The 24,952-nt window shown below is 27.4% G+C and overlaps 5 protein-coding genes across 5 annotated transcripts in view; 4 read left to right on the top strand and 1 right to left on the bottom strand.

Moving 5' to 3' along the window:
• Positions 1-94: 94 nt before the first annotated feature.
• Phum_PHUM308900 (WD-repeat protein, putative) lies at positions 95-1,651 on the top strand (the record flags this gene model as incomplete). Its single annotated transcript, XM_002427264.1, has 4 exons — positions 95-783; positions 867-1,015; positions 1,096-1,466; positions 1,568-1,651. 4 exons carry the CDS (start codon positions 95-97, stop codon positions 1,649-1,651), a joined length of 1,293 nt encoding a protein of 430 aa, XP_002427309.1.
• A 1,037-nt stretch (positions 1,652-2,688) lies between these two features.
• On the bottom strand, positions 2,689-3,280 carry Phum_PHUM308890 (uncharacterized protein; the record flags this gene model as incomplete). Its single annotated transcript, XM_002427263.1, has 2 exons — positions 2,689-3,000; positions 3,092-3,280. The coding sequence occupies 2 exons, from the start codon at positions 3,278-3,280 to the stop codon at positions 2,689-2,691; spliced, it is 501 nt and encodes a 166-aa protein (XP_002427308.1).
• Positions 3,281-4,213: 933 nt separating this feature from the next.
• Positions 4,214-5,088, top strand: Phum_PHUM308880 (uncharacterized protein; the record flags this gene model as incomplete). The annotated part of the gene is made up of 2 exons (XM_002427262.1): positions 4,214-4,716; positions 5,043-5,088. The coding sequence occupies 2 exons, from the start codon at positions 4,214-4,216 to the stop codon at positions 5,086-5,088; spliced, it is 549 nt and encodes a 182-aa protein (XP_002427307.1).
• Positions 5,089-8,686: 3,598 nt separating this feature from the next.
• On the top strand, positions 8,687-9,504 carry Phum_PHUM308870 (uncharacterized protein; the record flags this gene model as incomplete). The annotated part of the gene is made up of 3 exons (XM_002427261.1): positions 8,687-8,706; positions 9,079-9,219; positions 9,366-9,504. The coding sequence occupies 3 exons, from the start codon at positions 8,687-8,689 to the stop codon at positions 9,502-9,504; spliced, it is 300 nt and encodes a 99-aa protein (XP_002427306.1).
• Positions 9,505-10,209: 705 nt separating this feature from the next.
• Phum_PHUM308760 (Xaa-Pro dipeptidase, putative) overlaps positions 10,210-24,952 on the top strand; it is a gene marked incomplete at both ends in the record, with an annotated part of 40,378 nt that continues 25,635 nt past the window's right edge. Inside the window, one exon of the mRNA XM_002427260.1 lies at positions 10,210-10,572. Within this exon, the coding sequence (XP_002427305.1) occupies positions 10,210-10,572 (363 nt within the window). The remainder of the gene's footprint in view (positions 10,573-24,952) is intronic.

Genomic DNA, 24,952 nt, shown 5'->3' with positions numbered 1-24,952 from the left:
GTTAGTTTGGTAGCACTTCACGGGTAACAACATAATGTTTTTCTAGTAGGCGGTGACTTCAGCTGTTAGGTGACAGTTGATATTTGTTTTGTTAATGTTGAAATGGGATAATAAGTATTACGAATACTCGGGATATTTAAAGATGTTTCAAGGAATGGAAACAGACTTGGATGGCTCAATAAGTGTATCTCATCACGAGTTAGATAAGAAAAGTGATGATTCTTACGAATTTTCATTCTTTGACCGTCTGCCTATTGAAATATTTTTGCATATCTGCTCTTTTTTAGAGGTAAAAGATATGGTATTAACTCTTAGTAGGGTATGTAGAAGGTTTCATAGCATTTTGGGAGATGAAACCATTTGGAAATGCTGGATCGCTAAGCGTTTTTGTTCTAGATACCCTATAAGTCCCGTTGACACTGATTTTAACTGGAGAGGAGCTTGTTTTGATATTGAAAGGGAATGGAAATTGTGGGAAAATAAAGATCAAAATATTAAATACATTAATGTAAATGACGTACATATATCTTCTTGCGACGCTGTTTTATTTATTAATTCGGGTACCCATTGTATTACTGGCTCTCGGGATCGTAGCATGGTTTTATGGAAGCCTTTATTAATGACTGAAAGACCATACCAATTTACTCATCATCAAGTAGCTCATGAGGGTTGGATTTGGAGGCTTATTTATGTAGATAATTTATTGTATTCATGTTCTTGGGATAATACTGTCAAGTCATGGAGTCTTGAAGCAAGCAGCTTTCAACATATATCCACATTTAGGTTTATCTTTTTAAAACTTTTCTATTCATTAAGTTTAATTTCATAGAAATATGAAAATTTTATAGAATAGTTTTTATTTACAGTTGTGCTACTCCAGCGCTTGCTTTGACTTCACTTAATAAGCTCATAGTTGCTGGAGATTATGGAAAGACTGTCTATGCATTTGACCCCAGAGCTAACAAAGAACCTCAGTTCACATATGTCGCACATTCGAGAGCTATATTAAATTTAGGTTTGTGAAATGATTTTGTTATGGTCACTAAAAAATTTTTTTTATTTACATTCGGTTAAAATAAAACATAAAATTTTTAGGATCAAATGATACAGATATAATTTCTGGTAGTGAAGATAGATCAATAGTAATTTGGGACAGTCGTAATAAAAGTGTTAAAGAAAGAATTGAGCTTAGCAAAATATCATACCCGAGTTCTTTAGAAGTTGATGGTAAAAATATATATGTGGGTGATAGCAAAGGTCCCATACATGTTTACAGTACACAAAATGGAAAAACTTCACTGATATCCGATTTTGAAATTGGTCACACTAAAGCTGTATCGATAATTAAATGTGGTAGGGGATATCTCATTACTGGCTCTCTTGATGGAACAATTAAAATTTCACTGCCTACAAGTCCTCCACAAGCTATAGCTACAGTTAGAAGTGTGGGGGGACAAGTTGGTGGCGTAAGTTTATTTTTCACATACATTTATTTATTTATTTTTTATTTTTTTTTAGCTTCTTTTTTTTTATTTACGTTTTCCTTTTTTTATTTATTTATTTATAGCTTGACTATTGCAATGGCATGTTGGCTGCTGGATCTGCCAATTGTGTTGAATTTTGGATTTCTAAAGAATTATTTGACAATTAATTAAAATTTTTTATATCTATATATTATTTTTACCGATTGCCAGTATTTCCCATAATCTATAATATTTTCGAATTTTTTTTTTAAGTATCTAACAATTAATTGTTTTCTCTCTCTCTCTCTCTCTGATCATTATTAAAAATGATATTTTTATTAATTATTAATCAACCAGTATATATTTGACAAAATAAACAGTGGTAACATGAACAAACTAAATTAAAATTTTATTATTCATTCATTTTAACTATTTATAGTTATTCCCAAAGGAACTATAAACGTTTTAAATAATTTTTTTTATAGTATATATACATTTTTACAAAAAAATTTTTATAGAATTTTTTTTTTTTTCTATACTCTATGTGTATAACTAATTTTTAATTAAATTATAATTGTTATTAATGACTGTTAATTAATATTATTATTATTATTATTACCGTTTAATAAGACTTGCACTGTGATTCTTTTTTATTATATTATTATTAATATTCAGGTGTTGGATTTTAAAAAAAAAAAATTATTTTTTTTGATAATGGTTACTTACTAGTTTGATAACTGTTTAATCTTATAAATTATTTATAAGATTAAAAATAAAAAAATTTTTTATATTTATTGTTTCTAACAACCAAAGAATTAAAATTTTTATATATTTATAAATTTATTGATAAAAACATTTTTTTTAATAAAAATATTTTATTTATATAAAAATAATTATTTATTGATTAATTTTTCATATTCTAAAAAAAAACATTAAAAAATTTAAGTTTCGAAAAAAAAAAATTTATCGAATAAGGATAAACTCTCATAACGAAATAGTTTTATTATTATTATTATTTTTAAAAATCAAATAATTCTATTAATAATACCAAAAGAACATTCTAGAAACTCAATTTTATTCAAAATAAAAATAAAAATTGTGAAATGATAATCACTACGACAGAAATACTAAAAACAAAAGTAAATATGATATAAACTTAACATTTTTTTTTTTTTCTAACTGTATTTAGGTAACATTAGTAAAAGGTAGATTAATTCAAATCTATTCATGAAAGTAAAACATCAGTTTTGGCATGATAACCAGGTATTCTTTTTTCATGAACTGTATAAGGTTTCGCATGATCACCATCGGAATGATATTCGACTAAAAATGGCTCTGACATAAGTGAAGGTTTGAATTGTTTTAAAAAATAAATCCAACATTCTACTTCTTTGTTTGTCTCATATGTAGTTGACTCAGTTGATGAAATTGACTGAATGAAATCAATTTCCCTCACATAAAAATATGGATGATCTTCTAATGTGTCTAATTTAAACAGCATATGGTCATCCACTTCATAAATTTCACCGATAACATTCTAAAGCGGTAAGAAAACAAATTTTTTTTTTTTTTTTTAAATAAAACAAAATTTTATACTAGGAGTAAAAAATAAATAAAATAAACCTTACTTCACCTCTTCCTGGACTATGCAAAAGAAATGGAATGTTATATTTAGATGCTATGACAAGAGGATATTTTTTTATCGTTTTTCCTTTTCCCAAAAACTTTGAATAACCATTATCTTTGAGTTGAAGCCAATGATGATTTGGTTCTCCTCTTTTTAAAGTTCCATAAACAAAAACAGTATGTAAATTCATACCCTAATGATAATAATAATAAAAAATAAAATTTTACCTTCATTTTTCAATGAATGATAACGTTACATAATTGTGTAAATGAAGAGAGATTTTTACAATTTATTATTATTATTATTATTGTAATTCGTTAAGACAAATAATTTGTTTAAAAAAATATTAAAATACCTTATTAATGATAAATTTTAATTGAAATGGAAATCTCATTGTTTAACGTAAAACATTTTGAAGAGAGAGAGAGAGAGAGAGAAAAAAATTAAATCACAAAGTACTGTTAAAATGTGAATTTAATTTCGTCATAATGTTTTGATAGTTGTAGAGATAATGGCAGATGTCAGGACGATCATTTTCTTTATTGTTGAACTCTATCACAACACTCACGTTTGTTTTGTCGGGACTTGAGTAACCTTGAGTATGTATTCATTCGCCGTCTTTGTTTACTATTTTTGAATCACTTGTTTTTAAAATTAAAATAAAATCATTATTGTTCGTTATATAAATAATTTGCGGTTTTAAAATAAACAAAAAATAAAAATCAATTATTTTTTTTAGTGATAACAATAATAAGTTTAAATGAGTTTTTTTTTTTTTTTAAATAAACGACGGATTATTTTTTGATTTTAGCACAAATAATTTTCATCCGCGCCTGTGTTAGCAAAACAATAACATAACGCCGCATGCTTGACCCATTCAGTGAGAAACATTAGAATCGTGAAGTATAATATTGTTGTGTAAGCGGTACTGAAAATAATTTTTTTTTTTTTTTTGTTTTTTTTTTTTTTGTTTGTTTTTTTTTTTTTCGCGTGTGTGGCATCGTTTATACAATTATAATTTTATATTTGCATTCGAAGAATTGTTTTATTGTGTGGTTTTTTAATAGTGACTCGGAGTTCGTGAAATCGATCGAGGTATTTCATCCGATTAAAAAAAAAAAATATGCCTAGTAAAGAGGAAATGTGTTTTATAGCAAACAACATGGATAACAAAAATTGTCTCACGGCGAATTCGAAAAAGGATTTTCTTTCCCGTGACGTCGTCGAAGATTTGGTACTTGAAATAAAAGAAAATTTACGTTTAGGCGGATTAAAATCTCGACCTGCGTATGCGGCTCACAACAGAGCGTCACGTCCATCGCCATATCGTATTCCAAGCCGTTCCCGCAGTTGGGGGGAAGGTGCATGCGAGGACTGCCTCAAGGCCACAACCAGGCACTGCGGTGGCCATTCTTGCTTAACGATCAATAACAAAACTCTTAAAACCAAATCCAATGTCACATCAGCAGATGATCCCTATGAAATGCTACAAGAATTATTACGAGATGGAAGTTTAATTAAAGAAGCCGTACGTAGATTAGAAATGGGACTTTCACCCAAACAGCGATATTTTTACGATTCAGATGAGGAATCGCGAACACCGTTACGGGTTTGTAACGTTGACCTGTAACCTGCCTTTATTATTATTATTATTATTTTCATTTTCCTTATTATTATTATTATTTAAAAAAAAAAAAAAAAAAAAAAAAGACTCGTAAAGAAAAAAAAAAAGAAAAAAACAACAACAACAACAACAACGTCTGATTGTTTCACCTTGTACAACAAGAAAGAACGATTTTTTTTTTTTTTTTTTTTTTTAATTTATTGTTTATAATCTTGATATTGTTGTATTGTTAACTCTTTACGAAAAATGTTAGTTTGTTAGTTTGTTTTTCCTTTTTTTTTTTTTTTTTTTTTTTTTTTTTTCAATTTATAAAAAAAAAAAATAGTAGATCTTTGGATATATTCTTCGGACCCCTTCATAATTTGGGGAAATGATGTGTATTATAATTTAAAAATTTGCCATTTTTTAAAAAAAAAAGACGTTATTTAAAATAATGTTTAAAAAATTAAATTTAAAAAAAAAAATAAGTGTTCACTGCGTGCTTTAACAAAGCAGCATAAGTGCTGTAAGTGATTGAGTGATTGATTGATTGATCGATCGATTGGTTATTAAAAATGTGGGTTTGTTTGAGTCGAAATGAAAAAAGAAAGAAGCAAAACATACCAAAGTATATAATAATAATAATAATAATAATTTAAAAAAAAGTAAATTTCATTAAGTTTAAATTTTTTTTTTTTTTTTTTTGTGGATAAAAAACGATGAAATTTCATTGTTTATATATATATATGTAGATATATATAGACTATCGGTTAGTGGATACTGGTTATTGCAAAAAAAAATTATGCAAATACAGTTCCTTTTGTATATTTAATAGTTTCTTATTATTATTATTTAAATCAGTGCTCTAAATTGTGGGTGATGATTATTAATATTTATTTAAGATGATAATTTGAATAGAGTGGTGGTGTAGTATATGTTGTTTCAGTTTTTTTATTTAAAACATATCTCTTTTTTCTGGTAAGATACCAATAGTGAGATGATAGTTTTAATAAATTGTCGGATAAAATATTTCGATAGTCATCCGATAGTTTAACCATGTAAATGTATAAAAAAAAAAGCACACTGTACATAAATATATATATATATGTAGGTAAACACATATATTTTGTTGAAGTATTTTGAGTTAAACTTTATTTTTACAGAAGGCAATAATTTATTAACAAAAAAAATTTGGTAGCAAAAATACTTTTTGTTTTCGATTTTTATTTTGTAAATAGCCTTGTCATTGTTTAAAGTAATTGTAACAAAGTGAGGTCATTTATATTTATACGATTCAAATTTTTTCGAAGAAAACAAAACAAAAAGTTTAAATGGAACTTTTATTTATTGAATATTTATTAAGTTGATTGGTATCTCTCATAATACTACCTTTTTTTTTTTTGTACAGTTCAGCCAGTTACAAAGCGATTGTAAACAAGTTTTTGTTTTGTTGAAACTTAATAATAATAATAATGTGAAAGAGGAGAGGAGAGAAACTCAAATTTGCATATTCAGTTAATTTTTTCTTTCTCTCTTTCTCTCTCTTTTTATTTTTCTTTTTCTTTTTGACTCATTGAAAACTACTTGAGCAATAAAAAAAAAAAAAAAAAAAAATTTAGGCGGATTAGCTAATGACTTTCGATAGTAATTTAGCTTTAAATAAAGAAACTTATGTATCTGAAATAAAATAAATTGGAATTTTATTATTATTATTATTATTAACATTATTATTTATTAAAATTTTTTTTTTTTTTTTTTTTTGTTCATATTTAAATTTCATTCCAATTCAAAAATAAAAGAAAATAAAAAAAAAAAAAAAGGTATTAAATTAATTTAAATTTAATTTTTTATTTTGTGATCGATTTAAAAAATAATGGAAATTATTTAAATAAAATTGATTCGAAAGTTTTAATAAAAGTTTAATAATTTCATTTGTATAAAGTTTATGGAGCAGAAGAAAAGCAGAAGTGATTTATATTTATTGTTAAAATTTTTTTTTTTTTTTTTGTGATGATTACGAGGAGTTGTAGTCAGTTAGTAGTCAGACATTACTCGATGATTTTGTAAAAAAAAATTGTTGTTAATTCGAATTGCATCAGACTAATTTTTTTTTTAAATTGTGAGATATATTTAGTGATACATAAAAATATATGTAAATAATAATAATAGTAGTAATGATGATGATAATAATAATAATAAAAATACTTATTTTGTCAGTTGTAATTAGAGAGAGGGCTTTTAGAGGAAAAAAAGGTGGATATTGGAATAGGTAGGGGAGATTGTAAACTATACTAAACAAACTGTTGTTGTAAATTATTGTATAAAAAGTTTGTTTGTTGATCTCATTTATAGACTACAATAATAAGAAAGTAAAAAAAAAAGAAAAAAAAAAAAAAATTTGACAATACATTTGCTTATTTATTTTGTGTATCATATAGACAATAATTTATCTTATGATCCAGTTATTATTAATTAATTAATTTCAAAGTAATTTAAAAAAATTTTTTTTATTTATTTATTTAGTTGAAATTGCCAAAAAAAAATTTTCATCATTTTTTTCATATCCGATATGAATTTGTAGGAAAAATAATTTTGATATAATGGGAGGGGGTAGGGGGAGGAGGAGGGGGGAAAAAGAAAAAAAACATTAGCTGGACTAAATATTTTTTTTTTTTTTTTTTCCTTTTAAAAAAATTAATTTTTGAATGTTTGAAAAAGAAAAAAAAGAAGGATTTGGTAAAATTTAAATTTAGTTTTTTTTTTTTTTAAAGGGATCATAAGATGAGTTATTAGTTTTGTTTAAAAAAAAAGTTTTTTTTTTAGACAAAAATTAAGTTAAATAGAAATTATTAACAAAAAAAAAAAATTTGTTTACCTGTTTCTAAAAAAAAGAAATAGGATTTTGTTAGTATTGTTTTTTTCTTTAGCCAAAAAAAAAAAAAAATTGAAATTAAAAATAAAAAGCTCAATAATTAATGAAAAAAAAAAAAAGACCTTGTAAAAAAAAAAAATTGAAATTTCTTTTATTATAATTTAAAATTCAATTTTTTTTTGTTTTATGCTTGATTTTTTTTTTTTTTTTTTTTTTTTTGGCTAAAGGGAAAAGAACAAGAAAATTACAGGTATAAAAAAAAAAAAAAAAAGTTAAATAAAATTAATATTATTATTATTATTATTATTATTATTATTATTATAAAAATTGTGATCTTAATATTTAAGTGTTTTTGTTTGTTTTTTTTTTTATTTTTTTTATTAGACTGTGTTTCTATAAATTGTGTGCATTTTAATGCAAAACTAAAAAAAAAATTAATTGCGTTTACCTCAATCAGTTTAATTTGAATAATAATAATAATAATAATTTTTTTTTTTTTCGTTGCTTTTCGGCACATATAAAAAGAGGGTAAAAAATTAAAAAAAAAAATAAAATAAAAAATTATTAAATTTATTGTTTTGTTTTGTTTTTTAACGATAACCCCTCCCCCCAATTTAAATATATTCCTTTCGAATTAATTAAAAGTTTTCGTGTAAGAAAAACTAAAAGTGATGATTGAAAAAAGATGGCGGAATTGAAGAAAATGGAGGTAATTATATTATTTATTAACGGTTTTTAAAGTAAATTTTTTAAATTTTATTTTGACATATTTGTTTCATTTTAATAATTTGATGAATATAAACACAAAATTACTTTAAATTTCATTATTTGAATTCATATTATTATTATTTAATATTATTTAGTTATTGTTTTTACCATCTAAGCATTTAATAAATATTTCTATTAAATAAATAAATAATTCTTTTATTAAAAGTATGAATTTAATTAAAATTATTATTTTATTTTGTCGGACTGATAAGAATTATTTTTATTTATTTACTCGCAGGAAGAAAGTATTTTATCATAAGATTTTGTTATTAGTCATATAAATTTTTATATTGAAGTTTAGATGTTGTTCGACCGCCATTGAAGTCAGCTGTGTCGTACATTTAGTTTCAAACATGGCGGACAAAGAAGTTAAGTAAGTAATAATTTCAAATTATTTATTCATTATTTGTTGAATTTTATAAAGTTTAAAGACATTTTTAATCGATATTTTTGTCTTTTTAATGATTTAAATTAATATTTAACTTTGATTTCGTGTATTGTTTAATATTTTTCTAATATTATCACATTGTCAATGTGAACATTGACAAGAGGTTTCAATTACCTCTTGCCTGATTTTTAAAACAATTTAAATTATAAATTATGGATGATTAGTTAAATACTATTGAAAATATTATATCCGTGCAACTTAAAACCGTATTATATCCGTTACATTACACTAATTTTAACCTAAAAGAATTCTATATTTTAAACAAAAACCTAAATTTTTTGTATTTTTTTTCAATAGAAATAATTGCCTAAATCTTGTGGCTGATTGTTGCAATTACAAATTACCTGATTTTGAAAAATTTCCATTTTTTATAACTCATTCGATTCATAAAAAATTTCCATCTTTTCTTCCTGAAGCTTATACACCATTGGATGAAGGGTACAGAATTTAAATTACACTAGTTGTTAATATTTTTAGTTAAATTCATTTTTAAGATGATAATATAATTATCGAATTAATAATTTTTTTGATATTATTTTTAAAGATTCTTTTATTTATTGACATTCGATAAATTTATTTTCCAGGATTGAATGCAAGATAAAAAAAAAAATTCAAAAATGTTTAATTGCTCCTCGTCCTGTTTGTAAAAATCCTCCTCTTCAACCATCAATGTTATGCCAATTTACTCCTTTACCTGTCGGGTATGATTATGAATGTTTATAATCATTTTCTTATTACTTTTACCAGAATCCATAATTATTTTAAATAATAAAAAATATTTATTACTTCTAAGTAGTGTTAAAATGTTAGCAAATCTATTTTTAAAAAAAAAAAAATATTTGTTAACTTTACGAGTATTTCAATGATTCATATAACTGTTAACGAAATTGCTTTTATCGAAACTTGTTTTATTAATATTATAAATTTATTTTCCTGTTATTTAATTTATGTTAAGTTACCAAACTATTTATTTGTTATTTTTAAATGAAATAATAATTCTTATAAAAGAAAATATTAAAACATGTTAGGTTTATTGAATTTTTAGAAAGAAAAAAAAAACATATGTTGTTTAAATTAGAGATTAGTATTCACCTTTAAGATAAGTTAATTTTTGTTTGAGAACTATTGTTCGAATGGAAAAATTTTTTATCGACAAAACTACTTAACAAATTAAAAAATGTTTTAAATTCTAGGTGATTTAAATTTTATCATATTTTTTTTGAATTAACCACTGAAAAATTTAATCTGGCAATATTTATTAACGATTATTTAAAAAAATTTAGTAATAAATCATTTTACAATTGATAAAAAACTACTTTTAAATGTTTTTTTTTTTAAAATGATAAGAAGAAGGTTCGAGAAAATAAATGCAATAAAATAAATTTTTCTTTTTTTTTTTTTTCTCTCCATACCAGGGCTTATTTTTCAATGGGTGATAATTCATTAAAAGTCCCCATGATTTTATTTGCGGAAAATCGTAAAAGATTATGCAAGAAACTTATGGAAAATGAAAATATTCCAAAAGGTTCTGTCGTTTTATTACAAGGAGGAGATTCGATAAATCATTACAATACCGACGTAGAATATGTTTTCCGTCAGGAACCTTTTTTCAATTGGACATTCGGTGTACGCGAACCTGGATGTTATGGTGCCATAGTTGTAGATAAGGGTGAAAGCATACTTTTTGTACCACGTCTTCCGGACGTATATGCGACTTGGTGCGGTCCATTAAAAACTTTATGCGAATTCAAACAATTGTACGAAACGGATAGAGTCACTTATGTGGATCAGGTGAGTTTTTTTTTTTCAATTAATTTTTTCGCTTTTCCATTACTTTGCAAACGTTCCTTTAAGTATCGTCGTTGTCGTGAAAATCTGGAAAATCTTTCGTATAGAATTTTTTTTTTTGAGTTTCGATGATGGCAAAAGAGTTTTAAATAAATTTCCCTCCTCCTCGGTTGTTGTTGTTGTTGTCGTCGTGTGACACCATCACCATCACGTTCGTTCAATACGTAATAAACGGTTTTTTTATCATCTTGAAATAATTTTTATTATGATTTAACATGGCGAATAATAGTAATAATAGATAAAATTACGAAATCGGTAAATACATTCGAATTTTTAAAAAATTATCTTCTGTAATTATTCTTACGAGAGAGAGAGAGAGAGAGTAACGTTACACTCACCTTGACCAATATTTGTTGTGTTTTCATTTTTTTTTTTTTTTTACCTAATTTGTTTCTTTTATTCGAAATCGTGTTTCCAAATGAAAATTTTGTACTTTAAACACATTCAAAAAAGAAAATTAAAAAGTTTTTCGTTAAAAAATATTTTCTATAAATTTGAAAAATCGTTTGTTTTGTTTAAACCGCCACAAATTAAAAAAAAAAAAAAAAATAATAATAATAATGAAGGAATATTTAATACGTTAAAGAATAGGCAATGTTGTTGTTGTTGTTGTTGTGAACCTTTGTGAAAGTTCGTTAAAAGGATGTTTTTTTAGAAAATTTAAGAAATAATAGTAATAATAATAATAATAATAATTCAGATGGTTTTTGCAACCTTAAGCTAGAAAAGAAAAAAAAAATTGATTTGTTGTTTCATAGCGAATTGTTGTTTTTGTTGTTGTTGTTGTTGTTGTTGTACATGCAAGTCGATTGAGATTTTTTTTCATTTTTTTTTAATTTCTTGTTTAACTGTTTTAGTTGCCAGTGTGTGCGAATTTAGCACACTTTAAAAATAAAAAAAATAAAAACAAACGCACGTGAATTATCGTTTTTATTCATTGACGATGAAAACAAACAAACAAACAAACGTTTTTATTGCAAAAAAAAAAATTGTTTTTCTTTCTTTTTTTATTAATGCCATGCTTCTAATTAAACGCGTTGTTGTTTTTCATTTAACAAACTTATCGTTTATCGTAAAATTGCGATGTTACGGTTTAAAAAAAAAAAAAAATTTTCTTTATTTTCTCTCTCTCTCTCTCTCCCTCTCCCTCTCTTTCTCGTTAGTTTTTTAAATTTTTTATTTTTTTTGGGGGAGGGGGGGCGGGTTTAACGCGGATCCTTGGGTTTTTATGATGCGATCAAATTTGTTGGATTCGGGATTAGAATTGGAAAATTATTACGAAACATTGATTCATCATTAACTGAATTTTTTCCATTGAATTCGAACGAAGGATTTATCGTCCCCCTTCCCCTTCTCTCTCCCCCCTCCTCCCCCCCCACGATACAAAGATGAGAAAAAATCGATTGTAAAAAAAAAATATAAAACGTAAACGTGAGATCGTGATTTTTAATAAACGAGTTTGAGTTTTTTTTTCTTCTAAAAATTCATTGTCGAAAGTGAAAGTAACGTAAAAAAAAAAAAAATGATTTTACCCTTAATCGACCGTATAAAAATTCCAATTTTTTTCTATTCCCCTCCTCCCCCCCCACAAAAAATGGCAAAAGCTTAATTACTGTCAAAAAAAAAAAAAAAAAAAGTCGAAAACTCATTCGATGACCTTTGACTCGTGACTACGTCATATTTTACTTTCTCTCATGTCGTCGTCGTCACTAATAAAAATGCAAAATATTAATTTGTGAAAATTATTTATTTATTTAATTTAATTAAAACGGGGAGGGGTAAAGGGGGGCAAATCGTTTAAACCGCGGTAATCTCTTGAAAATCTTATCGTTATTATTAAAAATAATGATGATGATGATGATGATGATATGAAACGCGAATCGTGGAATGAAGGAAATAAAAACAAAACAAAGAAAAACAATTTTTTTTTTTTTTTGTGGGGCGGGGGGGTCTTACACGGTAGAAAGTTTTTTTTTTTTTTTTTTTTTTTTTCTCTTCTGCTACAAATGACGTAACGATAAGTTAAAAATTTATAATATTCGTTACGGTTTGCTTTAGAAATTTATTATTATAAATTGAAAAAAAAACGAATTTTTTTATTAGAAGTTGTTGTTGTTTTAAGAAGATGAACAAAACGACAACAACAAAACAACAAAACAAAATAACAATAAAAACAACAACAATAATAATAATAATAATAATGATAATGATAATAACGTGAACGATTCAATTTATTTTTTTTTCATTCGAAGGTAAGGCTTACGTGATTGTTTCTTTAACAATTTTATGACGTTTATAAAATGGCGCGAGTATAAAGTTTTTCTTTTTTTTTTTTTTTCTCGTTGGAAATTTTCCCTTTGGAAAATCGACAAGCGCCCCGATTTTTTTTTTTTTTTTGTTGCATTGAAAAGAGCATTGGGACGTTGTCAAGACTATATTTTAAAAGTAATTAATTTGTTTTTTGTGTCTCTTTTTCTTTTTCGCGAATCGAAGGTGTTTCCCCATCCCGCCCCCCCCCCACACCCCCCATTCCGGCGATCGATTCTTTTAAATGTTGATCGAGTTTTTATCGCGTAAAAAAAATCTGACCCGAAATTTTTAAAAGTTTTTCCTAGTCTTGTAAACGTGATTTGTTGTTGTTACCCTTAAAAAAAAAATTTCTCTCTCTTTTTTCGTTTTCCCCTTTGGAAAGAAACCCTTTCGGGGGTTGTTTTTTTTTCTAATTATTAGTGTTTACGATTGTTGGGATTCAACGATCAATTTAAAATCGGATAAGCTCTTTTTTCGAAAAAAAAAATTAAAAAAACAAAAATTTCAAAGCTTACAAAAAAGCCGCGAGGTTTAATTCAATAAAATTAAATCGTTTGACGTTAAAATTAATTAAATACAAAAAAATGGCAAACATTATCACGACTCGTTGTTTTGTTACGTTTTTTTTTTTTTTTTTTGGGGGGGGGGGGGGGGGAACTTGTTTTTTTTTTTTTTTACCTAATTTTAATTTGTTTGTTTGTTTTTTTTGTTTATTATTATTATTATTATTATTATTATTATTATTATTATTATTATTTTTTGGATAGGGAGAAAGAGAGAGTTTTTTGTAGTTTGCATTTTGTTTTCCTTTTGTGATTTTCGTAACGCGAATGAGGATTTCATTAAAATATTTTCAAATAAACAAAAAGGTTTAAGGTAAAAAGGTTGTCACGATGGAAAATTATCCGGGAGAAAAATTTTTTTAATGGTGGAAAAGGAGGGGGGGAAGGAAAAAAGGAAAACAACAAAAATGAATTTGGCTTTTGACTTTTCATCGTTAATTTTTATAATTTTTTTTTTTTTTGGTATTTTATCGAATATTTCGTTTGGTTTGGTTCAACCCCCACCTCCCTCCCCCCTTATAGTAAACATTTGGCAGTTATTGCTTTTGTTCGATTCACGGTGTAATAAATAATAGGTGGGAAAAAAAAAACTTTCAAAAAGGTTCGGTTCGATTCGTAGGTCTGTTTGTTTCTATTCGCCTCCCCTCGAAATTAACGAGAAAATTGTTTTTAAATTTAAAAAAAAAAACAAAGTGAAAATGTGTGGTGGGGGGGGGGGGTAAATAACGCATTTTTGCTGCCGTTCAAAATTTTTCGAGAAAGAAAAGAGGAAAAAAAAAAAAAATGATATTTTAAGATTCTGCGAACCCGACTTATTTACATGTCGTTATTAAGTTAAGCTTTATCGATTTAACGTACATTCGTACGTTTACCGAATTCGAGAATTTAAAACGTACAATTTTGAAAAGGGGGGATGGGGGGGAATAATACGTAGGGAAATGAGGGCGGATTAAAAAAAGAAAAGGAAAATTTTTAAATTCGATTTCGGGGGGTGGGAAAAAAAGAAAAAAATTGAGTTTTCCATAATCGGTAAAGTTTTTTCATCTTTCTTTTCTCTTCTTTTAACGTATGCCTTAAGGCCCCCCAAAAGAACTCAAATTAATTTTTTGATTCGATGTGATAAAGCGTCGTAAAGAAATAAAGGAAAATTTTAACGGAGGGGGAAAAGGGGGAGGGGGAGGAAGAAAAGTAAACGGGAAAAAATTATTTATTTACATTTTCGTTTGTTTACATTACATTATTCTTACGGAAAATTAAAATACGAAATAGAAAACAACAAACAAACAAACAAACAGAGAGAGAGAGAGAAAGGAGGGGAGGGGAAGTGCGCGTGCGGTAAAAGAGAGAAATATATAAACAAAACAAAATTATTTCCACGCGCGTCGTACATCAGACAGACAGACAAACTGTTTTTTTTTAAATCCCGTAAACCCCCCCCCCCAAAAAAAAAAAAATCAATAATCTAAGTATAAATAATGTAAATTGTTACGATGAAAAACCGCTATAAATGAAAATAATAGGATAACCTTACGGTTATGGAAAAAAAAAAAAGGAAAAAAGGGAAAAAAGGTTTCACGGGGAGTAAATGAGGGGAAGAAAGGAGGAGGGGGGGTAGTAATATACCGAAAATAACCAGAAACTTAAAAAGTGTTTATCACGCAAGCCTAAGGTCGTCGACGTTTCGTTTCTAGGTCGAAAATATTTAAAATAAATTCGAAAATTTTTTATTTTTATTTTTTTGTTCCATTCCTTTTTTACCACTTTTCTCTCTCTCTCTCTCTCACTCACTCGTAATTTCAATCGATAAAAAAAGAAAAGTTTTTCGAAAGAGAGATAAAGTGGGGGGACGGGGGTTTTAAAATGCTTACTCGATTCTTTCCTTTCGTACCGGTGATGATTGATGTTTGAAAGAAAAGGATAGGAAAAAGGAAAGAAGAGGAAGTGGTGTGTGAGGGTAGAGAGAAAAAAGCAAACGAAAGCAGAAAAAAGAGAGAGAAAATGGTGGAAAATGGAAAAGGGAAAAAAAAACGTCGAAAGACATTTAAAGAAAGAAAAATGGAAAATTTTTTAAAAATATTTATTTATGTCGAGTTAATTAATTAATTAATTAATTAATTACACGTTTTATTCAACGATTAATTCCTTTTTGGAGAAAATCTTTCACTTATTATTTATTTATTGAGGGTGTATTGCCCCCCCCCATTATTGCTCCTCCCCTTCTCTTTCCCCATATTTCCTTTTCCTCTCGAGCAATCGATTTCGGGTTCGACGCTTTTCGCTTCCGCTCAAAGAAAATTTTCACGTAATTCACTTTACTTTATTTTCTTTTCTTTTTCTTACTATTCTTATTCTTGAAGATACCGTGGGGGGGGAATAGGAGGGTAAGAGGGGGGGGAATGTAAAAACATCGACGACAAAAATAAAAGAAAAAAGAAAGATCAATTTTCGGAGAGGGGTAATTGAAAATGAGACTTAAAGCAGCAATATAGGGTTTTTTTCTATTAGGGGGGTGGGGGGAAGGGGGAAGAATTTTCCTATCGAGGATGAAATAATAAATTTAATTATGAGATTGTGGGTAATTTGTTGTGATGAATTGAAAATCGGCGAAAAGAAAATTTTGATCGAATGCATTGAAAAAAAAAAAAAAAAAAAAAAAGAAAAAGAAAAAATAAAAATGGCGAAATGTAATCACCGATAAATTTTTATTGAATTTTTTTTTTTTTCGTGGGGGGAAAAAGGGGGGGGAAACAATTAAAAACGTTTGAATTTCATTTTTACGTTTTTTTTATTGCTTATTCGCGTATGTGGTGCTAGTTAGAGTATATTTGAGTCGTTCATCGTATTGATCAAAAATTTTCCCACCCATTTGTCGTCACGTAAAAAAGAAATAATAATAATGATTTTTTGTTTTGTTTTTTTTTTTCGAAAGAAAACGACCGCGAACCATTGAATTTGGTCAACTCTCCCTCTCTCTCTCTCTCTCTCTCTCTCTCTCTCTCTCTCTCCCATTTAAAAAGAAATAGTATTTTGTGTGTATCGCGTAGGAAAAATATTAATCGTATGAATCATTAGTTTCCGTCTAATAAAATCCGTTGCATTAATTGAGTTATTTATTATGTGTTTGTGTGTATGTGTGTGTGCGCGTGTACACACACACACACACACGCACATCCACGTATTGCCTCGGTTTATAGTTTCTTAAATATTACGGAATACGTAATAACATAAAACAGATTTGAATGCGTACGTATCTGTTTTATTTTATTTTGTTTTATTATTATTATTATTATTATTATTATTATCTGTTTGATTGTGCCATGTGGCATTTTGTTTTTCCGTGTGAAAAATGACTAATGACGAAATCCCTTATTTTTCTCGTTTTGTTATTCCGTTTGCTTTTGCCTTTGAAGGTAGGAAATGGGGAAAATAAACCTGTACGAACCTGTACGAAAAAAGTTTAAACTTTTTAATTTATATTTAATGTTAAGACGTAAGATCCATCCGGTCGAGTAGGAAAATTTTTTTTTTTTTTTTTTTTTCAGTTCATTCAGGAATCGAAACAAAAAAAAAAAATTTTTTTTAAATAAAATAATTCTTATCAGGATGATAAGAATAATAATAAATAAGTTTTCGTTGTTGTTGTTGTTGTTTTCATTTGAATTTCGTACGATAAAATTTGCAAAAATCATTATTATTATTATTATTATAAAAAAGGAAAACGTATAATATGCTTTTTGATTGGTTAGAGTAACAAAGTCATTTACGACGACCAAAGATTGTTGTTTAAATGACACAATTATTATTATTATTATTATTATAAGTTAAATATTTTTTTCAATAAGAAAATTGAAAACCGATGATAATTTATTTATTGTGTGACGTCACACGTTCGCCATTTTGTTTATTATTATTTTTTCGATTATGCATGTTGTATAATTTGAGAAAGGTTCGCATTGGGATGATATTGTTCTCGCGTTCCGTTAGCAAAAAAAAAAAAAAAAAAAAACAATATATTAAATTCGGTTTTTTTTTATCTGAAATATCATCTTCTTCGTTTTCTAATTCCACGTCTCTCGTCAAGGAAAAATTCGGTCGGGTAAAAAAAAAAAAAAAAAAAAAAAAAAAGGAATGAAATCATAGAAAAGCGACGAGAGAATAATTAATAATTTATTTTATTTCGTTTCGTTTCGTTTCATTTAAGAATTATATTATTATTATTATTATTATTATTATTATTATTATTATTATTATTATTATTATTTCTCCGGATTTTCTTTGTTTTTATTTATTATTCGGAAAATAAAAGGGTGGGAGGGAGGGAGTCGAGGAGTCGAAAAGAATTCGGAAAAGTTTTATTTACTAAAATTTTCCAGTCGATTGAAAAATTTATTTATTCGGTTACGATGATTAATTATTAAACTTTTATAAAGATAATAATCGATTCGAAATTCGTTCGATAAATTTTTTTTAAAAATCGATATATCGAATCGATTTTTATGATTTCGATTCGAGATGTATGCGATAATTTGACGATGACGACAGCAACAACAACAACAAAATTTCGACTCGTTTCGCGCTTTTCTCAAATTTCAAATTTGATTTAATTTAACTTTAAAAAAAAAAAAAAAAAAATGTCTGCCGTTTTGTTTTTTTTCCGTAAACAAAATAAAAAATAAGGCGCAATTAAGGGGAATCGCAGGTGGAAAAACAAGAAAACAAGAAAAACAAAATAAAAAAACGAGTCGAAAATAAATGAAAACAAGGTTGTAACGTGATAAAAAAAAAAAAAAAGTCGCGCGTGTGTGTGCGTGTGCGTGAGTGCGCGTGTGTGTTTATTTATATTAAACGGCTTCTATAACGAATATCCTTCGGAAAATGTTAAAATTTTTTTTTTTTTTTTTTTAAATGGCAGGAGGCGTAATATAACTATTAATATTGTCATTATCATTATCATTATACGATGACGGTGGTCATCATTATCGCGTCGGGATTTTAAAAAAAAATTTTTATTAATTAAAGTGACAGGGGGGCAGGGGCGGAGGCAGGGGGCAGGGACAGGGGAGTAGGTAGTACAAAAGGGGAGGAAATCGATATCGATATCGTTTGTGTGTGTGTGTGTGTGTGTGTGTGCGCGCGTGAAAAACATCAGAAAATAAATTTTTCGGTTTTATTATTTTTGCATTTTTATTAATTTATTTATTTTCTCTATGAAAATAAAAATAATAATTGCAGGACGATATTTTTTTTATTTATTTTTGTTTTGCAAGGTTAAAACGAAATGCATTGAAAATTTATTATTGTTATTATCATTATTATTATTATTATCATTATTATTAGTATTGAAAATAGGGCGTTCAGGCAAATTAAAAGCGGAAAGAAAGAAAGAAAGAAAGAAAGAATGAAAGAAAAAAAATCAAAGTTGAATTTGCCAAATCGAAAATAATTATAACCCAGTAGAAAGTTTTAATGTCGTCGTCGTCGTCGTCTTCGTCCCATTTTTCTTTTCTTTTCTTTTCTTTTCTTTTATAAGAAAAGTCTTTTTATAAGCGGAAAAATATTTTTATTCAAAATATAATAATAATAAGGAAGAATAAGACAAACAAACAAACAAACAAACAACAAAAGTATTTTCACAAATAAAGTAAACAAAAAAATAAAAAATAATAATAAGAAGTAAAAAAGTGTTTTGACGGTCGACGGTCGTCGAAGAATATGATGATAATAATAATAATAATAATGATAATAATGATAATGATAATGATAATGATAATGTCGCGTTATGTCGTACGTATATAAAACGCGCGAGAGTAATAGCATAAAAAAAAAAAAAAAATTTTGCAAACGGTTACGTTCGAGTAGCAGAAGACAAGAAAAGTTCTCATTGTCTCCCCTCCCCTCCCCATTTATTTATTTATTTATTTATACGTTTCGTAAATGTTAATTGATTGATTGATAGTTTTTGCGCAGAAAATAAAAAAAAAAAAAAAAACGTTTGCGCCTTCCTCGTTCTACTTAAAGGGCAAAGTCTTCAAAGAATGGAAAAAAAAAAAAAAAAAAATTGCGAACGCGTTGTGGAAAATTAATAATAATAATAATAAGATATGTATTAAAAAGCCATAAACGGTATTATTATTATTAATAATGAGTGTACGTATGTATTGAATGTCGAACATCGGTATGAATAATGATAATAATTAGAAAAATTATTTTAAATTTATGTCTCTCGTGTGTGAGAATGACGGGTTGAATAGGAAGGAAAAGGTAAAGAACGAGTGAGAGAGAGAGAGAGAGGAGAAGGGGAGAGAGAGAGAAGAAGGGAGAGAGAGAGAGGTTGGAAATTTTGTTTGTTTTGAGTTGAAAAAAGAAAACAAAACATTCGATTTATGAATTTAAAGAAAAACGATATCTCGAATTTTCCGAATTAAAATAAAAATAGGAAGAGGGAAAAAAAATGTTCGATCTATCGATCGATCCATCGATCGATCGATTGATTGATTGATTGATTTCCGTTGTTTTTTTAAAACCCCGTTTATTTACTCGGTCGAATAGAGGGAAATTGTTGTTGTTTCGTTTAACGTATTGAAACATCATGTTTGTTTGTTTGTTTGTTTGTTATAAATTAAAACAACTTTTTTTTTTTTTTTTTTTTTTTTTCGTTTGACGTTGTTAATTAAAAGCAGTTTGTTTGTTAGAATGACGAGTTCAAAGTTTTTAATGTTACCCACGGTTAAAATTGAAGAAATCGTTTTGTTTGTTTGTTTGTTTGTTTGCGAGCCGAAAACAAGCGTGGAACGATGATGGTTTCCTCTCTCTTTTTTTTTTTTTTTGACCCATAAAATTTTTTTTTGTTGTTGTTGATAGATAACATAAATTTTTAACCGCGTCATGATTTGATAAACGACAACAACAACGACAACCATATTCGATTCGCATTTTGCCACAAACGCACGCGCGCGCACACACTCAGAGAGAGAGAGAGAGAGACAATAAGAGAAACTTTTTATTTAAAAAAAAAAAAAAAAAAATTTTTATTTTAATATGTTTGCCCGTCATAAATCGTTTTTAACCGTATTGTTTCGAGTTAAAATTAAAAACAAACAAGCAAACAAACAACAACAACAACAAATTATGTATTGTTTTGAAATCTTTGTTTCGTTTCATTCGACAATTAAAACAAGAGAGAAAAATAATAATAATAACAAATCATTAATGATTTTCGAATTCGATGCGTTAGTAAATAAGAAATTCGTTGCGTTAAAATGTAAATGAAAATAATAGTAATAATAATAATAATAATAATAATAATAATAATAATAATAATAATAGTAACAATAACGAGAATAAGAAAAAAAGAGAGAGAGAGAGAGAGAGAAAGAGAGTGAGATAGAAAAAAGGTCTTCGGGTCGGTCGGATGTAAATTGAGGATGTAATGGTAAAAAAAATTTCGAGGTAATTGTTCGTATATAAAAATAAATAAAAATAAACGTAAAGAAATTTATTTTTTTTTTTTATTTTTTGGCAGTTTTTTTTTTAAACGTAACAATTTCGATGTTGTTTGTTGTTTGTTATGCAGTCTTGAGAGACGAAATTAATTGGAGATTTGCCACGCGGGATAATAAAAGAGAATAAAAGAGATGTCGAATTATTTGTTTTAAAAAAATAAATAAATTAAATAAATAAATTTTTCGTAATGACGTCGTGTCGTGAAAAGTAGTCGAATATTATTATTATTATTATTATTATTATTATTATTATTATTATTATTATTATTATTACAAGATTGTCAGAAAGTAATTTTTTCTGCTTTTTTTTTTGTTAAAAAGAATAATTAACACACAAAATTAGAGTCATATCTCGTTCGGTGGTTTCCCGTTTGTTTTGTTTGTTTGTTTTTATTTTGAATGACAGAATTTTTTTTTTTTTTTTTTATGTAATTAGGGAAACTAACGTTGGTTTTTTATCACAAAAAAAAAAAAGGTACGAAAATAATGTCGTTATAATGACCGGATTTTTTTTTTTTTTTTTAGGTAGTTGGTTCGTTAGGAAACGATAAACGTTTTATTAATTATTTCGAATCAAATTCGTGACAAGTTGACAGTTACAATAAATTATTTTAATTTCGATAGTTTTCACGCAATTGGTCCTCCCCCCACTCCAACCCCCCCCCCAAAAAAAAAGAATAAAAGTATCGAAATCATTTTCGTTTTTCCTCTTTTCTCTCTCTCTCTCTCTCTCTCTCTCACTCTGTCACGACGCTTCCTATTGAATTTTGATTCGTAATTCAAATTAGTTGGCAAAAAAAAAAAAAGAAAAAAATTAACGGAAACTTTCACAAAAAACAAAACAAAACAAAACAAACTAAATCAGGTTTTGGGGGGAACCTTTATAACGTGTAGGAGTGGTGGTGGTGGTGGTGGTGGAATGGAAACTCACGGGATACCTACCCGGGGGGATTTTCGTGGGCGATATTGTTTTTTTTTTATTTTTGTGGTACGAGTTATTATTATCTGATTTTGGTGGGTATCTTAACAACTGTTTTTTTGAGAGAGAGAGAGAGGGGGGGGATAAAAAATGTTTTTCTTTTTCATAAGGTTTTCCCTTTCTAAGACGACGCGTATACAACAACAACATCAATTATTATTGTTATTATTATTATTATTATTATTATTATTATTATTATTATTATTATTATTATTATTATTATTATTTGTGTTGAAATGAGTGGTGGGGAAATTTAAAAAAGAACGAGAGAGAACACACCCCGGTGGTGAAAGTTGGTGGAATCATGGTGGCTTTAATAGGTTAATCGATAGCTAGGGGAAAAACAGAAACGGAAAACTTTAGAACGAGTCAAAGGAAAATGGAAAATGGAAAAAAGAAAATGTTTCGGGTTCGTTTCGTGGTTTTCTTTTTTTTTATTACGATGTTTAATAAGAATTTTTGCACGTTTTTAATATTTATTCTCCCTTCGCCCCCCCCCCCCGGCTTCACACGGGAGCGAAGCAAGTTAAGTTAATAGTTATTAGTTTGAGATGAAAATGAAAAAAACTCCCGCGCGAACGTCTCGAATATTATTATTATTATTATTATTATTATTATTATTATTATTAACACTGTCATCATCCGTTATATTCGTAGTTAATGGTTTTCGTCGTGTAAACATTTTTTTTTAAACGCCAAATAACTAAACCGAGTTTAATATGAATTTTAAAAAAAAAAAAAAAATTTTTTTTTTTTGCAAAGTCATTTACAAACGTTCTTGAAAAATTTGTTTGTTTGTTTGTTTTATTTATTTATTTAAAAACATTAAAAGGGTGTTAAATGTTTTATGTTTGGGATTTAGGAAGAAATGTGTCTGTATGAATCCGAAAGAAAAAGTACTGGATTGAATTTAAACTTAAAGAAAAGAGAGAGAGAGTGAGGGGGGGGGAAGAGAGAGAGAGAGAGAGAAGGGAGATTGTTGTGTTTTTTTGTTGTTGTTTTGTAATTCATTGTAAAAAAAAAAAGAAAAGGGCGGCTCGAACACCTGGCTTGTATCTGCCGTCAAATAAATCATCTTATAAAAATGGAAAAGAATAGACGAGTAGCTTTTTGGTGGGTGTGGACGACGAACGTTAAAAAAAAATCGGCGTTAAACGTAATTTTTTTATTTATTTACTGGAATCGCGAATCGGAAAATTTACGGAAAACGGAAAAGTTTTAAGACATTAACGAAAAGTTTGTTGAATTCAAAAGAAAAAAAAATCCGACGTACCGTTAATATGTTTTTATTATATAAAAAAAAAACTCGACGACATTCCAATCGACTCCTCGAAATGAAATTTTTATATTTTTTTTTTATTTTTTTTTGCAAGTGAAAACAATTTTATTATTTATCTTTGGTTGGCACGCTACTTTGATGTGCACTGCTCGAGGAAGAGCAAGAAGCTCAGAAGTCAACATGCGTAGAATGTATATAAAAAAATAAAAAATAAAAAAAAAAAAAACTTGTAACTCAGGCCATTACGACCAATGTTGACGTAGGTCTTTAGTTTTCTAACGATTTTATCCGTAAGTTAAACACGAGAGCGAACAAACAAAAACAAAACGAAAAAAAAAAAAAAAAATTTTTAATCCGAGTTGTTGTTGTTGTTGTTGTTGTTGTTGTGAAGCAACTTTCCGTTTGTTTTGACAATGGGGCACGTGCAAAATTATTAAAAAAAAAAAAAAAACTTTTTAAAGTATTCGTTATACCGAGTGAAAAAATATTATTATTATTATTATTATTATTTTGTTTCGATTAACTAGGTTTGAGTCGTGGTTTTGATGATGATGATGATGATGATTCGGAAAAAAAATTTTCACAGTCGTACGGGGTGGGGAGAGGGAGGCGAGGGTTGAACAATTTTTGTTTGTTTTTGTTTGTTTATGGCGGAAGCATTGCGGTAACAAGTTAATTGTAATTGCTGAGCACGATGGTTTTTTTTTTTTTGTTAGGCGATTTCAACCCAGTTAGGCAGGCATTAGGTCAATAATTAACCGATGATGGCCTAAACGTCACAAAGAACTATAATGAGTCATTGTTCCATGCCCTTGTAAATAAAAAAATTATATTATTTATTACTTTCTCTACCGTTTGTAAAGTTGAGGAATAGAACAGGAAGCTAATCGTTGATTAGCAACTCTATTAAGTAAAAAAAAAAAAAAAAAAAAGAGGGGAAAAATACGTGTGGATCGATCCATACCTTGATTTGTGGTACCGTTGTTTGGCAAAAAAAAAAAAAAAAAAAAAAAACGTTATCGATAACGCCAAAAATATAATCAGGTACGACTGACTACTGATGGGGGGAATTTTCTTAGGTCGTAGAAAAATAAATTTTATTACTCAAACGGTTTTAAGTCTTTGTGTTTTGTCTCTACCTGATAAATTTTTGAAAGGTGGCACCACCACCACCACCTCTTTTTAAGAGAAAAGGAAAAGGTTAAATATTAACCGACATAATAATAATTTGAGCATTCACGGTCGAATTATATGACTGTTTTATGCCCCCCCTTTCCTGGGGGGGTAGTAAGTATTAGTTGTTCGTAGTAGTTGACCGTCACAATTGAAAATGATTTGAATTCCACGTAGAAATTTTTTTTATTTTGCGTCTTTTTGTTTATTTTTTTTAATTTTTGCACTTCCTATGTTTGAGAAGCAGCCTTGTATGTTTAAAAAATTGTTTGTTTGTTCGATCGGAACCGATTTGCACAAACGTAGCGAATCGAAAAGTAAAGAAAAAAAGAAAAGAAAACGATTATTTATTTATTTATTTAAAATGTTTGTTTGTTTGTTTTCAAACGTTGGGGCGTTGAATGATGATCGATCCGGGTCGTAGAACTTCGCGCGATAAGTTGCGTTGGTGACTTTTTTTTTTTTTCGTTCGTACGTTTTAAATTACTTGCCAAAATGTGTGATAAATAATCGTTAA

Source organism: Pediculus humanus, genomic scaffold (genome assembly GCF_000006295.1).
Source record: "Pediculus humanus corporis 1103172107708 genomic scaffold, whole genome shotgun sequence".
Lineage (NCBI taxonomy): Eukaryota > Metazoa > Arthropoda > Insecta > Psocodea > Pediculidae > Pediculus > Pediculus humanus.
Note: the sequence above shows the minus strand (reverse complement) of the source record. Positions and strands in the feature narration are given on the sequence as shown.